This window comes from Danio aesculapii, chromosome 21, assembly GCF_903798145.1.
Source record: "Danio aesculapii chromosome 21, fDanAes4.1, whole genome shotgun sequence".
Classification (NCBI taxonomy): domain Eukaryota; kingdom Metazoa; phylum Chordata; class Actinopteri; order Cypriniformes; family Danionidae; genus Danio; species Danio aesculapii.
In genome coordinates this window covers 14,163,701-14,179,493 of record NC_079455.1, presented here as the reverse complement: position 1 = coordinate 14,179,493, position 15,793 = coordinate 14,163,701, and the positions used below count along the sequence as shown (strand labels likewise).

General features: G+C 35.9%; 1 protein-coding gene across 1 annotated transcript in view; it reads left to right on the top strand.

Moving 5' to 3' along the window:
• The first annotated feature begins 317 nt into the window (after positions 1-317).
• Positions 318-15,793, top strand: part of slc23a1 (solute carrier family 23 member 1) — a 23,632-nt gene continuing 8,156 nt past the window's right edge. Inside the window, exons 1-7 of the mRNA XM_056446051.1 lie at positions 318-1,169; positions 1,517-1,638; positions 9,176-9,346; positions 9,445-9,602; positions 12,070-12,158; positions 14,450-14,517; positions 14,601-14,782. Of these exons, the coding sequence (XP_056302026.1) occupies positions 1,049-1,169; positions 1,517-1,638; positions 9,176-9,346; positions 9,445-9,602; positions 12,070-12,158; positions 14,450-14,517; positions 14,601-14,782 (911 nt within the window). The 5' untranslated portion in view covers positions 318-1,048. The remainder of the gene's footprint in view (positions 1,170-1,516; positions 1,639-9,175; positions 9,347-9,444; positions 9,603-12,069; positions 12,159-14,449; positions 14,518-14,600; positions 14,783-15,793) is intronic.

Below are 15,793 nucleotides of genomic sequence, written 5' to 3'. Positions count from 1 at the left end.
TATGGAGGCCAGAGCAAATGTAAGAGCTCTTCAACATGTTCTTCAAACTGTTCCTGAACAATGTAAGCAATATGTTACGGGCAGGTGGTTCATTCTGCTGTGACAACCTCTGAAATAGAGACTAAGCTGAAGGAAAATGAATGAATTAATGTTTGGGCATTATCCTGCCCAGAGTCCACTAAGACAAAACTATTGTCTTGAAGGGGTTTACCTTGTCTGCACCAATGTTTAGGTAGGTCGCATTTATGTCCACCTGAATGTCAAGAGGGTTTCTCATTACCCAGATCGTCTTACTACCCCAGTTTTGGCAGGTCAGTATCAAGTTCATAAGCAATCTGATCAGTCTATGGATTAACAGTAGAGTATGATGGACTGAGTGTTGTGACACCTTCCTCTCATAAGCATCATTACATTTTTGTGTGACTTGTGCCACGGGAGACCTTTTGCTGTAGTAAGTAATTAACTTGAATGAAACACTATCTTTACAAATGGTCAAACGATGCCCCTTTCCATCCCCCTCTAAAAGAATGTAGTTTGTACCAAGAGGACAACCAGAATGTAGTCTTTACTAAGCAGACCACACCAGAAACCTGTGCATAGAGGCTTGAATGTTTAGTAATGCCACTGTTTGGTCCATATGGGGAGGTCTTTGTTAAATCATGCATCATTGAACCTTGGGCATTCAATACCTTGGTGCCAGTTTGTGGTTTGTCCTTTTTATGACCACTGTTGGTAAATTATGACCACTGCTGATCAGAAAGCGACTCACAAGCCAATTCAGAGGTACTCCTACCTAGATGCCTTACCATGAACCTTATCAAACCCTCTCAGATCTTTACTCCCACCCCACATCCAACACCTTCATTATGAGAACTGATTGTTTGCTTACCATTTAATCCAGCCAAACCTTAATGCCTTAGACTTGTTATAATGTTTTGGCTTGTCTTTGATCCAACAGTTAATTCAGGAGTTGATCTCTGGCGCCCTCTCTCGGCCACAAAAGTGAACTGCACATCTCCACACATGCCACATCAAGGCGTCAAGTCACATGTTCTTCACATTACTGCAATATGGGTGGGTCCAAGAGTACAGAGGAAAGTTTGCAACTGTGATTACCTATAGATCTACTGAAGTCCATCTACCGGACACAGATGGGACTGCGAAGAAAGGTTATTTTGGTTAATTCTGAAGTTATTTAACAGCTATGATTCTGCATTTCACTTTAAACCCCACAGAATCACACTCCTAAAGAGGAAAGTGAACACTAAGACTGCTGTTTGATAACTGTTCAAAAGTCTTTGCCCTGAAGATTAACCTCACATGTTGTGCTTTCGAAGGCCCTGTTGTTCACATCCAAAGGAGACTTCACGTTGCTTCATGAACACGGCTCCTGTTGTGTTCACACTGTCAGCCTTTTGATGAGCACAGGCAGGGGGAGTAAAGTCCAGGACCAAGGGCAGATTATTAACCTGTCTAATCTGGTCCCCTTCTGTCTCTCGCTCTCCCATAAAACCAGCTCTCAGCGTCCAGCCGGCTTTCAGGTCTCACGTGGCCTCTGGGAGACATCAGCAGCAGCATAGAGAACCACACATCCTCCAAGGGCCCATGAATCAGTCAGAAACCGCAGAGGAGCCTAAGGTAAAATATCCTTCAAGTATGCCGTCATCATGTTGTGAATGAAAACACAGATTTGGGTCACACTGCAGATGTTTATCTGAAGGCAAGTAAGGACGGGAAGCGTTTGTTGGTTAAACATCACATTGGAACACAGAGATCTCTGTTTTCTTTATCACTGAACTTTGCATTGAGAAAAATGTCATTGCTTTTATTTTCTTGGAGTGCTTACAGTTCTGGATTCTGGTCATGCAAAGTCCTTTTAAGACAAGCCTGTTCTTTTATGAATGTGCACAAATGTCCAGGCATTACAGTTTACACTACATTTTTAGGCAGGCATTCTGTTTATTATATAAGAAACTGCATGTCTACCAATTCGGATTATATAGTTTTAGTAGATTGTTGGGGTTTGTAGAATTAAGTTAATATACTGCTAGTGGAATGTCTATTGAGGAACCATAGCAGATGTTATACTCATTGACTGCTAGTTGACATGTTACTTATACTCAGTGCTGGGTGTAATTAGTTACTGTAATTAAATTACCTATTCACTTAAATAGTAAAGTAAGATTACGTTTTGTTTTGGTATTATACTATCTTATATTTGCCTTCAATACTGTTAGTAAATTCCATGTAAATCAATTCAGAGAAACAGAGTAACTGAGTTTGTTTTGGTACACTAATATAGATTATTTAGAATTATTAGATTATTTTAAACTAAAGAAGATTACATATGTCTGATAAACTGCAATATTATGCATGAAATATGGTGTCATTCAACCATTTAATACATATATTGCATCAATTAAAATGTAATTAATTTTTTTAATTAAGCTGAAAGGCCACGTTTGACTCAAATTTAATTAATTAAAATTTTAATTTCCATCGTGCCCTGAGATTTATACAGATTATATTTAGTATTGTGTTAGGTAATTTCATACCAAGTAATTGGAAAGGTAATTTAAATACAATTTTAATGATATGTCTAGTAATTAATTACCTTTTAAGTAACTTATCCAAAACTTCTTATACTGTCAACAGAATGTCTTAGTGTTATAAATTATAAATGTTAAAGTGTTATAAATATAAGTGTTATTAATTATAAAATTGCTGACTCCAAAACAAGAACTCACATTCTTCTCTACCAGCGTGTGAGTAATAGCTTAATGTATTTTTCTGTACGGTCAAAGAAAGTTGAGTCAGATAGCTCTTAAGATCCAATAAAGCGTGTTTACTTTTACTTGGTATTTTCAAGAATTTTGTTTGCAATACATTGATTTGCATGAATAAAAACTGGAATTTGTTATGAACGTGATATACTGTATGCTTGATGGGACATGTCAATGGATATAAAGGTGCTAAACTGAACAGTCAGTTCTGGGTCACTGATTTGATTGAGCACAAGTCACATTCCTAGAAGTCTGTTGTTTACTTTCTCATCACTTTTTTGTCTGCTATAACTTTTTTGTTACACAGCTTGACAGCGGAAGGTCCTGAAAAAAAAATTAAAAGATCATTCCTTGGATTTACAATTTTTTTCTTTTTTTACGTTAAGGGATTTTAAACAGTTTATTTGGGCTGAATTTAAACAAACAAATTAAGTTGAACATCACTAAATTGAATTTGTTTGTTTAAATTCAACCCAATTTTGCAGAAATCATTTTTCCCAGAGTTTTTTTTAATTACATATAATTAATAAATGTACAATTTGTGTAATTGTTAACATATTCATTTATTCAATCATTTTCTTAGTCCCTTTATTAACCAGGGATTGCCACAGCGGAATGAACCAGTAACTTATCCAGCACATGTTTTACGCAGCGGATGCCCTTCCAGCCACAACCCAACATATAATTATGTAAAAATGCAATTAGTGGTTTCTAGTGCTAAAGTATAAAGATTTTAAAATATCAATTAATTTGTATCATTGCTAATACTATCAGTATTATACTATGTAATATAGTAAATAGAGTATTTTGAAGGGCACCTATGGTGAAAAATCTACTTTTCAAGCTGTTTGGACAGAAATGTGTGTAAGTATAGTGTATAAACTGTCATATTGGGGTGAAATAAACACACCCAGTCCCTTTTTTTTTCAAATTTAACAACATAAAAACGGTGGACCAATTGGAGCGGTTTTCAGATCGACCGCAACTTTACATAGGAGCGCGGTCCCCCCGCCCACCAATATTGATTGACAGCTGTGCGTATTCACATGTCCGGTAGTCACGTGTATAATCATATCAACAAGACAGGACGAGCGCAAAGCAACCAGGAATAAAAGGTCTGTTCAGTTAGCTAGGATCATTAATCATCATCAAACGTGATCAAGAGTGAGTTTTACAAGTTTAAAATGTTTTAAAACAGAGCATGTGTGTAATAAATTACAGCGATTCACTTCAGATTCACTTGATCAGCACAGCCGCATGTCAGAACAATTATAAAGGAAGACGCTTTAATCCCGGTTTGTGGACATTAAATCAGGTTTATTTTGTACATTAACATAACAGATATCCATACAGCAGTGAAGATTACCAGTATCATGTCACATATGCGTGCAAAACGAGTGCAAAGCTTAACGCGCTATGTGTGTGTGTGTGTGTGTGTGTGTGTCTACGCTGTGTGTGCGTGTGTGTGTGTGTGTGTGTGTGTGTCTGCGCTATGTGTGTGTGTCCTCGCTGTGTGTGTGCGTGAACTTTGTAATGACATTGTGTGTGACTCATTGTTGCAACTCCACAAAAAAATGCATCAAATACTGATTGTTAAACTTCTTATTGTAGTATTTCTCACACATGTTACATGAGATCTGCTTCCTGAGGAAGCCGAGGGCGGCGATTGCTGACAGGCAAGTGGGAACGGTGGGCGGGGAGGACTAGCCTTAAAGGCCCAGTACAAAAAAACAGCAAAAACTTTTTCCCAGCTATAATACAGACACTTCAAACAGCTATAATAAATAATCTGATGGGTGTTTTGAGCTGAAACTTTACAGACACATTCTGGGGACACAAAAGACTTATATTAAATATGAAAAACGAATATGAAAAACCTAATATGAAATATGAAAGAAATATGAAAAACCTATGTGCCCTTTAATATGTCATTAATTGATGCTTGTTTTTGTTACATAAAATATTGTTACAGTGAATGATAATTTAGTGTCTTCTATAAATCATGGTAAAAATGATAATTGTGTTTTTTATTCTAATTGTCATTCATTATAACTCAGTATTCAATAAATTAATGACTTTCTCTCTATATAAATAAGTGTACATCCCCTGTGAAAAAGAAGATTTTTATAAAAAAAAATTTCTGTGAATATGAGACCAGTTTGCTTCATTTTTACAAAAAACAAACATTATATTGAACATATATATTCATTAAAATCACATTCATGAAAAATGTTAACCTAACCTTTAGAAAAAGAATACAAATCACGATAATTCAAATATGCAAAGATTTTTACACCCTATTCAACTAAATCTAACATTGTTTTTATAGCGTCCTTGATTTAAACGATTGTTTTTATGTTTTCTTGTTATTTCTTTATACTCTTTTGGACCATGATCTTAAATTATATCATTGAAATAGTTTTATTTTGCTTTTGCTTCCGACCAATCTAATATAAAACCACACATTGGTGTTTTTCATCCATCAGTTGTGTTCAGCTCTGTAGCGTGCACAATATTTCTTGCATAATGATTGTTGTTTATAATGACATAACCTTAGCCAATCTGGTTGATTAATGATGAATCGTGGCTTTCATGTTTGTTATCTCTTTTGAAACCTGTTTAACACTTTATTGAGCACTTAACTTGTCACGCGTATGAAAGAAATGTTAACCCTGCAAAAATCTGGGAGGGTGTCAAGTTAACCAATTTAGTTTTTCACTTAGTTACAGCCTAACTTATGACTTTCCATTGTTCTCAGCATTACAAAAAGAGAAGGGAATTTGGTTGAAAAATGAAAATTATTGTATTTGAGATACAGTTGAAGTCAGAATTATTAACCCCCCTGAATTATTAGCTCCCTGTTTATTTTTTCCCCAATTTCTGTTTAACGGAGAGAAGATTTCTTCAATACATTTCCAATCATAATAGTTTTAATAACTCATTTCTAATAACTGATTCATTTTATCTTTGCCATGATGACAGTAAATAATATTTGACTAGATATTTTTCAAGACACTTCTACACAGCTTAAAGTGACATTTAAAGGCTTAACTAGGTTAATTAGGTTAACTAGGCAGGTTAGGGTAATTAGGCAAGTTTTTGTATAGCAATGGTGTGTTCTGTAGACTATTGAACAAAATATAGCTTTAATAATAATTTTATTAGACATACTGTGAAAACTTTTTTCCTCTGTTAAACATCATTTGGGAAATATTTTAAAAAGAAAAAAGAAATCAGAGGGGAGGTAATGATACCTGACTTTAACTGTAAATGGTAGTTTTTTATGTAATAAAGCTGGTAATATCCAGTATCTTATACTTTACTATGTGGGGTCAGTCCACTTGCTGTCTTTTGCAGTTAGATAGATTATCTTTGGTTAAATATTAAATATTAAGTCATTTATAAATGTTAAATGAGAAAACAGCTTGGCTACTTTTGAACTTGGCTTTCTTTGAAAACTCTGATGTCACGTTTTTTTATTGTGTCATTTATCATGTTCAAATGTACAATAATTGTCAGGAAATATGGCATGGGATAAAAGAATCATTTATGTAGAAAGATACATCATTCTATTTTAAGGAATTCAATATGAACATATACAAATATGCAAGTGTTATAATAGTAATAATTATATATTTTTATAGTATTTATTAATATTCATTGCTATTATTAATATTAATATGTATATAGTATTATATTGTACTAGTTTTATGTATTGGATAAGGTTTTATTCTTGTATTTAATTACATGTTTTAGTTTGAGTTTGTACTTTTGTTTATTTTCCATATCTTTATATTTATTTAATTATTTTTATTAAAAGAAAATGTAACTAAAAAGTTAACATAACGTATTCCCTGAGATACACCCTAAATGAATACTGCAAAAGGTTAATTAATAACAATTCTTCATAAGCATTATTAGATATTATTTAACGACAATGTTTTTAAAAGATATGTTAGCTCCAAATGTTATAATATGTGAAATAGATCAATGTTTATCTAAGGGTGAGTTGTTTTCTTACCATATGCAGCCAGGTTGTTTTAAAGTGCTGCCTGTCAACTGAACACTGAATGTATAAACTAAAAAAAGCCAGCATTTATAGCAAGTAACTTTTCAAACTTATATTAATTAGACTCACACTGTTTCCCTCTCTTCCCACAGACTCTCAAATGTTTGTATCCCCAAGGATATGCTGCCCCTTTTAGGGTTAGCAATAACAGTAGTGAAAACAGTGGCTATTTAGATGTAGTTTTGTACATATTTTTAAATAAATTACAATTCGGATTATTTTAAATTAATACATGTCTGTAAATTAAAATGTTTACCAATTACTTAAATGGCTGCACTGCCATGAAAATGTGTTTTATTAGAATAAACATATTTTTATTACAATTATTACAAGATTGTTGCAATTCACTGTATCGAAACTGGACCCATAACACCACTCTTCTCCACACTGTACCAAAATAATGTTTCCTAGATTATTGGAGGAAATTGCACCAGAAAAAAGCAAAAAAGGTCATAGGATTATCAGAGAAAAAAAATAATTATACAAAATATGAAGATCAGTGAATTAAATCACATTATAAACAACAACCCCCCCCAAAAAAGAACAAGGCCAATCCAAAGTTTGCTTAAACACCTAATATGATACAATGGATCGAATATTAGCAGGTAAATCACACCAATCTATTGGGCCCTTAAACATAAAAGCTCTTTTACCAATTGTTGTTTTAATTTAAATAGGAAAAAATATGTTTAAACAGAATGTCGAACATGAAAATTTAAGGAAAAAAATATTGTTGTGAATAATAAGGATGTTTAAAAGGTATGTATGAGCAATTTCACACGAGTAGCAGTGCAATGTGGCTGTATATCGCCACTGGTGAGAGACGTACGTTTTCTTAGTGTCCCATCAGTGATGATATACAGCCATATTGCACTGATAAGAGTGTTATATTTCATTTATACAACAGTTCAATAATATAATAATCATCGTGTACATAAAAAAGAAAATCAAGCATGGAGAGTCTAAAAATCCTTTTGGATGAGGAACTACTTTCTTCCGCCCTTCATTTACATCTGCAGCTGACGTCAGAACAGCAGAAACCATTGCTACTTTACAAACATCACTTTATAGCTAGTATTTGAATGATTCTCTAGCATAATGTCTAAAGTGATGAAAAACAGGTGATTTTGCTGACATTTTAAGATTATAAGGCTGAACAGCATGAAATGCCATCAGTCTACAGAGATTTCCCAAAATTTCTCTGTTGCAATCAGATTACAATAATTGACCCTGAAAAAGCCAAAGCAACGCAATCACTACCGGATTACTGTTGTGATTGCGATAAGGAAAAATGCTAAACACATGCGACTCATTATCAACAGGAGACATATCAGAAACAAACAGATGGCCAACCAAAAAGTAACTCAGGGTTATACAAAGAGTGACCAACACAAAATACATACATTCCTGATATGTGAGTCCCATCTCACACTCAAAAGACTACAATTACTATGGTATAAATACAGCACTACAACATACAAAAGAGAGATCGACTTAGAAAGTCACTTACCTGTTTAATAATGATTTGATCAGCTGTAGTTAGTAATTAGGCTGAGTTTTTCTCCTCTGAGGGCTTATTATGCGGTATCCGTCACCATTTTGTGGATGGACAACGTCAACCAATTTTGCTCTGCTCAGTGACATGCTGATGGCCGCCGAAGTGCTGTCTTTCAGAAATTATAAATATTTAAAATAGGCAATATCCTTATAAATAAACTACACAGTTGCAATCTAAACAACTATGGTCTTGACTAAAAAAGCCTCAAAAGTACATTATGTTGTCCAACAGCAGCAATATTTGTCAAACTGTAGTGAGTTTATTGATCTGCTGTCACTCAGTGTGGACGGAGTAATACAGAAGAGTGAAGAGGCTGTGCGAGTGCTGTTATTGCAGATTATTGCACAGCCATCAGCCAATCAGATTCGAGAACCAGATAGAACTGTTGTATAAATTTAAATATAAACTGAAGCCAGTGAATATGTTGTCTTGTGCGCAAATATGGCCACTGGAGTAGATAATAGATTACAAAATGGTGTGTATAAAAAGAACACCCCATCTGCAAAATCTCTTATATGCTGTGTTAAGAGGTGCAAGGTCTCATTTGGATGCAGTCTGATAAACAGAATCACGATAATCATAGATTGAAAGTACAAATTGAGAGTTGAGTAAGTCTAGACCAATGTAGGGTACTAATCCAAAATTGATTTTTACTTAAAATATGATTAATATGCGATTTAAAGGAGCGTTATCTGTCTTTACTAAAGCTCTTTCTATACCAGATATGTTTTAGTGCTTGAATTGTGTGTGTTTAATCTTCATCAGCTCACACATTCAGATGGAGCTGTGCCAGCGGGTGATCCAGAAGTACAAGAGATGCCATCTGACAATCCCAAGACATCCGATGGGCATCAGAATCATTCAGCAGCTTTTGATATGATCTACAGAATCGAGGACGTTCCACCTTGGTATCTGTGTATCCTGCTGGGACTGCAGGTACATTTATTTTCTCTTAATATCTTCTAATCTGACTCACCCAACACCCTCATCTCCTTGAAACCTTCATATATTTGTGTGTATTTTGGCATCTCCAGCACTACCTGACATGCTTCAGTGGGACCATTGCGGTTCCGTTCCTGCTGGCCGAGTCCATGTGTGTCGGGCAGGACCAGTACACCGTCAGCCAGCTAGTGGGCACCATCTTCACCTGTGTGGGAATCACTACACTCATACAGACTACATTTGGTGTCAGGTGAGATATTCAGTGTGTGCTCAGTGAGTGAAGAAATGCTAGGGTTTAATAGGGATGCCTGCTCAATTGCTAATCAACTTAAACATCTGATTACTTTATCATAAAGCAATAATTCAGTCATGTATATGTGGTCAAGATGATCTGCTGAAGGTTAATCTGAGCATCAGAACAGATAATAAAGACGATTCAAGTAGCTTTGAATGTGTAGCGATTGTTAGAAGCCAGCCCTTCTGGTACTGGAAACTGTTGATCTACACAACTATTTTACAGTTTACAGATCTGATAAAAGAGAAAATATCATGACAGTTCTGTGAGTGAAAGTGTCTTGTTGATGTCAAATGAAAAAGAACAGGCTGGTTTAAACTTCTATAAGACAACAGTGTAACTCAAATAACCACTCATTACAACAGAGGTCTGCAGAAAAGCATCTCTGAGCAATCAACACATCAAACCTTGAAGCAGATGAGCTACAGCAGCAGAAAAAGTAGTAGAGCGCACTGGTGACACGCCTGTTAGAGAACAAGCCTGTTAGAGTGGAGGAACTATGACGTCAATTTGTATGCAAAACCCCGAAAGCGAGTTAGCATTTTAGCAGTTCCGGTTCCCTCGTCTCCAAAGTCAATGGGTTTTTTCAATGGGATTTCAGTTAAATCGCTTAAATAAGGTCTGTGGCAAACACAAACTCAAGATACTTTCACGTTTTGTTCTACGACATGAAACACATCAGTTACATCACACTCTTGATTTTTTAAATCGGTTACGCTTCTTTAATAAGACGGTTGCTATCAAGTTGCTAAATGGGACTACAGGCGGTGTCGGAGACATTATACGTCATCAAGCTGATCTGGTCTGGAACGCAGCTCGCTTGTGTTGAGAATTTGCATTTGTCTGTTATTTAAGTATTTTCATGAATAGTGTTTTATAGTTTGTTGCAATTTTTTCTAATTAGGAATTCATATTGTGTGTAGATGATTTCTTCACTTGTAAAGACTGCCAAAACAGATTAATTTGTAGATCATTTATTTTAATTAAACAATATTATGGGGATACTGCTTACCAGTGCAGCCTGTCTCTTTCCTGCTCTCAGTAATGCAAACAAGTGAATAAATGGGTAAAAATACATACATATTAACTGTCATTTTAATGTGATCAATACATTTTTCGTCGGTTTCTTCATCTGAACACATTTAACTCTATCATAACTGCTGTGTTTACACTCCTCCTTAAAATTTATAGCATACGTGACTGTATGGGCTGCTTTTGCTGTACTTTGTGACAAAAGAAAATTGACTGTTGTTCTCTATCTATGATGGGACTTGCAGGCGTATAGACTTGTCCCTCACGCCTCATTTCTGTCATCTACGGTAGGCTGGCTGTGTGCACGCGAGCGATACACTTATTTAAATATGTCTTATGATAATACCATGTTGGCACATTTACACATAGAGTTTTAATACTTTTACAACAATCGGTAAGAAAACAAAATGTATTTCCCACGTAAAAACTATCCAAAAGGCAGTTAGGCCTATGTGTTTTGGGGTATTTATTTGTTTATAATATATAGCGTGGATTATAATATAATAAACCGAGAGAGTAAATATTTGTCATGGAGCATATTTCTAAAAAAATAAGCTTGAAAAGTTATCAGTGCTGACGTCACAGGCGAGTGCCCTGAAGGCATTGTAATCCGTTTATAGCCTAATGTTAGCTTTTCAATTCTTGCGTTTGCATTTAAGACCCAAAAGTAATAAAGGTTGTATTTTCGTGTGAGGATTTTCCGGTTGGACAAAACATGTGAGTGTAATGAACTGTGTTTGAACACAGAGCTTATAATTTGCAATCTTCGAAAATCCTATGGGGATTTTATCGAGGGAACCAGTTTTATGCTAGCAGCCGAATCGCCTACAAGGTGACGTCATAGTTCCTCCACTCTATAGCAAACTGAGTATCCAGTTTGAATGGACTCAGTAAAACTGATTAAGAGAAGATAACATGCATCATTATTAAAGTCACAGTGTACTTCCAACATCGTGTCAAAGATCATGTCAAACTGGTTTCTTGAATATGACATTGAGTTCACTACACTCAAATGTCCTCCACAGTCAGCATATCCCAGTCCAGTTGAGCATTTTTGGGATGTTCTGGAACAGGAGATTATCATAATAGACATGCAGTGGACAATTATGTAGCTATTGTGTGATATTTTAGTGTCAAAATGCATTATTTGCTGTAACTCTGGTGTTTTGCTGAAAAAATACACAAAAATTAAAAAGTATGTTTTTAAAGAGCCATTGGACTTACAAAATCCTGGAGGGACTGTTTGAAACACTTAAAATGTGGGTGAACTATCCCTTTAAGGTAGTTATGAAGGCAAAAGATTTCCTGTTTCTAGCAAGATGTAGCTAATAAATTGTAGCAGTGAGTGATTAGCTGTTATTGTATGACGTGTATTATGTGCCAATTTCAGGTTGCCTTTGTTCCAGGCGAGTGCGTTTGCCTTTCTCATCCCTGCTCAGGCAATTCTGAGGCTGGACAGATGGAAATGTCCTCCTGAAGGTACAAACAGTGTCACCAAAGCTATCTGTAAATCATTTTCAGGTGCCTTTACTGCTTCTGTATTGTACTGTATCTATGGTTATTGCTATACTTTTATATTCTGTGTATGATATATTTTGTCTGTTTGGTTAAAGTTTGTTGTAGATTAAGAACTTTGACCAAACATTTTTACTGAAATTTGTTTGTGAATAATTCAATTATTTATTAGCATTATTATTATTATTATTATCAATGCAGCATTGATGAGGCTTCTTTCAAAAATATTAAAGTTGAATAAACGTGAATAAAACCATTGATCCATTTGGACTGAAATGTCAAACTACAAGCTTTACATGTTTATATCACTTTTAAATCTTCTAAAGGCAATTTTTGTCGCGGTTTTGGAGCACACTAGCACATTCATAGCGCTTCACTTTTTCCACATTTTTTATGTTACAGCCTTATTCCAAAATGGATTAACTTAATTTATTTCCTCAAAATTATACACACAATACCCCATAATGACAATGTGAAAAAAAGATTTTTTGAAATTTTTGTAAATTTATTACAAATTAAAATGCTGATTAATCACATATACAGAAGTATTCACAGCCTTTGCCGTGAAGCTAAATTAAGCTCAGGTACATTCTGTTTCCACTGATCATTCTTGAGTTGTTTCAGCTGCTTTGTTCACCTGTGGTGAATTCAGTTGATTGGACAAGATTTGAAAAGGCATACACCTGCCTATATAAAGTCCCAGGGTGGACAGTGCATGTCAAAGCACAAACCAAGCATGAAGACAAAGGAATTGTTTGTAGACCTCCGAGACAGGATTGTCTTGATGCACAAGGCTGGGGAAGGTTACAGAAAATTATCTGCTGCTCTGAAAGTTCTAATGAGCACAGTGGCCTCCATCATCTATAAGTGGAAGATGTTTTGAACCACCGGGAATCTTCCCAGAGTCTGGCCGGCCATCTAAGCTAAATGATTGGGGGAGAAGGGCCTTAGTCAGGGAGGTAATCAATAACCTGATGGTCACTTTTTCTGAGCTCCAGCATTCTTCTGTGGAGAGAGGAGAACCTTACAGAAGGACAACCATCTGTGCAGCAATCCACTAATCAGGCCTGTATGGTAGAGTGGCCAGACTGAAGCCACTACCCGCCTGGAATTTGCCAAAAGGCATCTGAAGGACTCTCAGACCATAAGAAACTAAATTCTCTTGTCTGATGAGATTCAAATTTAACTCTTTGGAGTGAATGTCAGGCATTACGTTTGGAGAAAACCAGGCACAGCTCATCACCAGGCTAATACCATCCCTACAGTGAAGCATGGTGGTGGCAGCATCATGCTGTGGGGATGTTTTTCAGCAGCAGGAACTGAAAGACTAGTCAGGATAGAGGGAAAGATGAATGCAGCAATGTACAGAGACATCCTGAATGACAACCTGCTTCAGACTGCTCTTGACCTCAGACTGGAATGACTGTTCATCTTCCAGTTGGACAATGACCCAAAGCACACTGTCAAAATATCAATAGAGTGGCTTCATAACACCTCTGTAAATGTCCTTGAGTGGCCCAGCCAGAGCCCAGACCTAAACCTTATTGAACATCTCTGGAGAGATCTGGAAATGGCTATACACCATCGTTTCCCATCCAACCTGATAGAGCTTGAGAGGTACTGCAGAGAGGAATGGCAAAAATTCCCAAAGACAGGGGTGCCAAGCTTGTGACATCATATTCAAAAAGACTTGAGGCTGTAATTGCTGCCAAAGGTGCATCAAGAAAGCATTGAGCAAAGGCTGTGAATACTTGTGTACGTGTCATTTTTTTCAAGTTTTTTATTTTTAATAAATTTGCAACAATTTCTAAAAATCTTTTTCGTGTGTAGAATTTTGAGGAAATAAATGAATTTAATCCATTTTGGAATAAGGCTGTAACATAAAAAAATGTGGAAAAAGTGAAGCGCTATGAATACTTTCAGGATGCACTGTAAAAACTTAATATTAACTTAATTTTATGGGACCTTTAAGAAATCATCTAACTCAAATGTCTGAGCAGTGATGTAGTCTGTGCAGTAGAATGAAAAATGTTGCATGTCACATTATAAAGCTTTATATTTAACATGGTGCACTTTCCACTAAAAAAAGAAAAACAAATCAAGTTATAAAAGCGCCACACTTTTGCATTTCATTGCGAATCCGCCCTTCTCCTTCTAAAAAAAGACCTTGTCTGTTGAGAATCTGTTTACATTCCACACTGTGCCGGTCAGTCTGTGTGGAAGTTAATGCTTAACCTTGGTTTTGGGTTTCACAGAGGAGATTTATGGAGACTGGAGTCTTCCTCTTAACACTTCTCACATTTGGCACCCACGAATACGAGAGGTGTGTGTCCAGTGTCTAAAGATCAACGTTGTTTTCATAATGTCATGTTTCCTAATCTGTGTGTGTGTGTTAATTCTCTGTAGATTCAGGGTGCTATCATTGTGTCCAGCATGATTGAGGTGGTGATCGGGTTTGCTGGCATCCCTGGGTTCCTGCTGAACTCAATCGGGCCATTAACTGTCACCCCTACAGTGTCCCTCATCGGCCTGTCTGTCTTCCAGACGGCAGGAGATCGCGCAGGGAGTCACTGGGGTCTGTCTCTGCTGTGAGTCCTTCAGTTCAGTTTACACGCAACAGTTGTTTACACTATTTTCAGTAAATACAAGTTACTTTAGGATATTCTTGTAAGGTCTAGTAACATTTTCTTATGTAGGGTCTTGAAATAAATGCAAAAAACTGTTGTTAAATTTGCGGGTAAAACAGATATACTATTTTATTGTTAAAGGCACCCAAAATTTACATTTGCTGTTAATTTACTCACCCTAAAGCCATCAGAGATGACCTTTCTTCTTCAGTTCAACATCAAAGAAGACTTTAGCTGAAACAGTTTTTTGTAGATTCATACATCTGATTATTTCGAGAAAGCCAATACCGATCTGAACTTCTACTTCTGAGACCTTTTATTTTTAAAGTGTATCTCCTTCTAAAGCTTTCAAGGTAAACTCACCAAACTTATGTCAGATCTTCAGACTATTCTAACTTGGGTTGCTATATCTTCTCCAACTGATCCAACTTATGGTCTTCTAAAAACTGACCCAGAAATTTCAATATTGGACCAAACTGTGTCCTCATAACGTTGCTTCAGACTGTTGTGGAGATTTGCTAGAAACATGCCATCTTGTTAGTAAACACTCAGAACACTCTATCAACAGGACAGCAATCACTATAAATACCCTAGCAACCACTTAGATGACTTACTTACTTAATCCCAGGGCCGTTCATATCAAAGTTTCCACTGAGTGATGCAGTATGGTACGGTTTGGTATGGGTCACCTTCATCAGTACCCTTTTGATGGGCGTGGTGTATGACAAAGTTTCAGTCGACGTCATTCTCGCTCGTGGAAATGTCAAAAGTAAAGCTGTATGGGTCGTTCACATATCATATGAGAAGCACTTCTCACAAAACAGATGCTTTATACACATAAATACTTGTGTGTAAATGTTCATTACTAGCATTTCTATGAACATGATTTGATTATAACTGCAGATCAATGATAAAAACAGCCTACTGTAACGTCTGCAGTTATATAAAATAAATAAATAAATATATGCAACA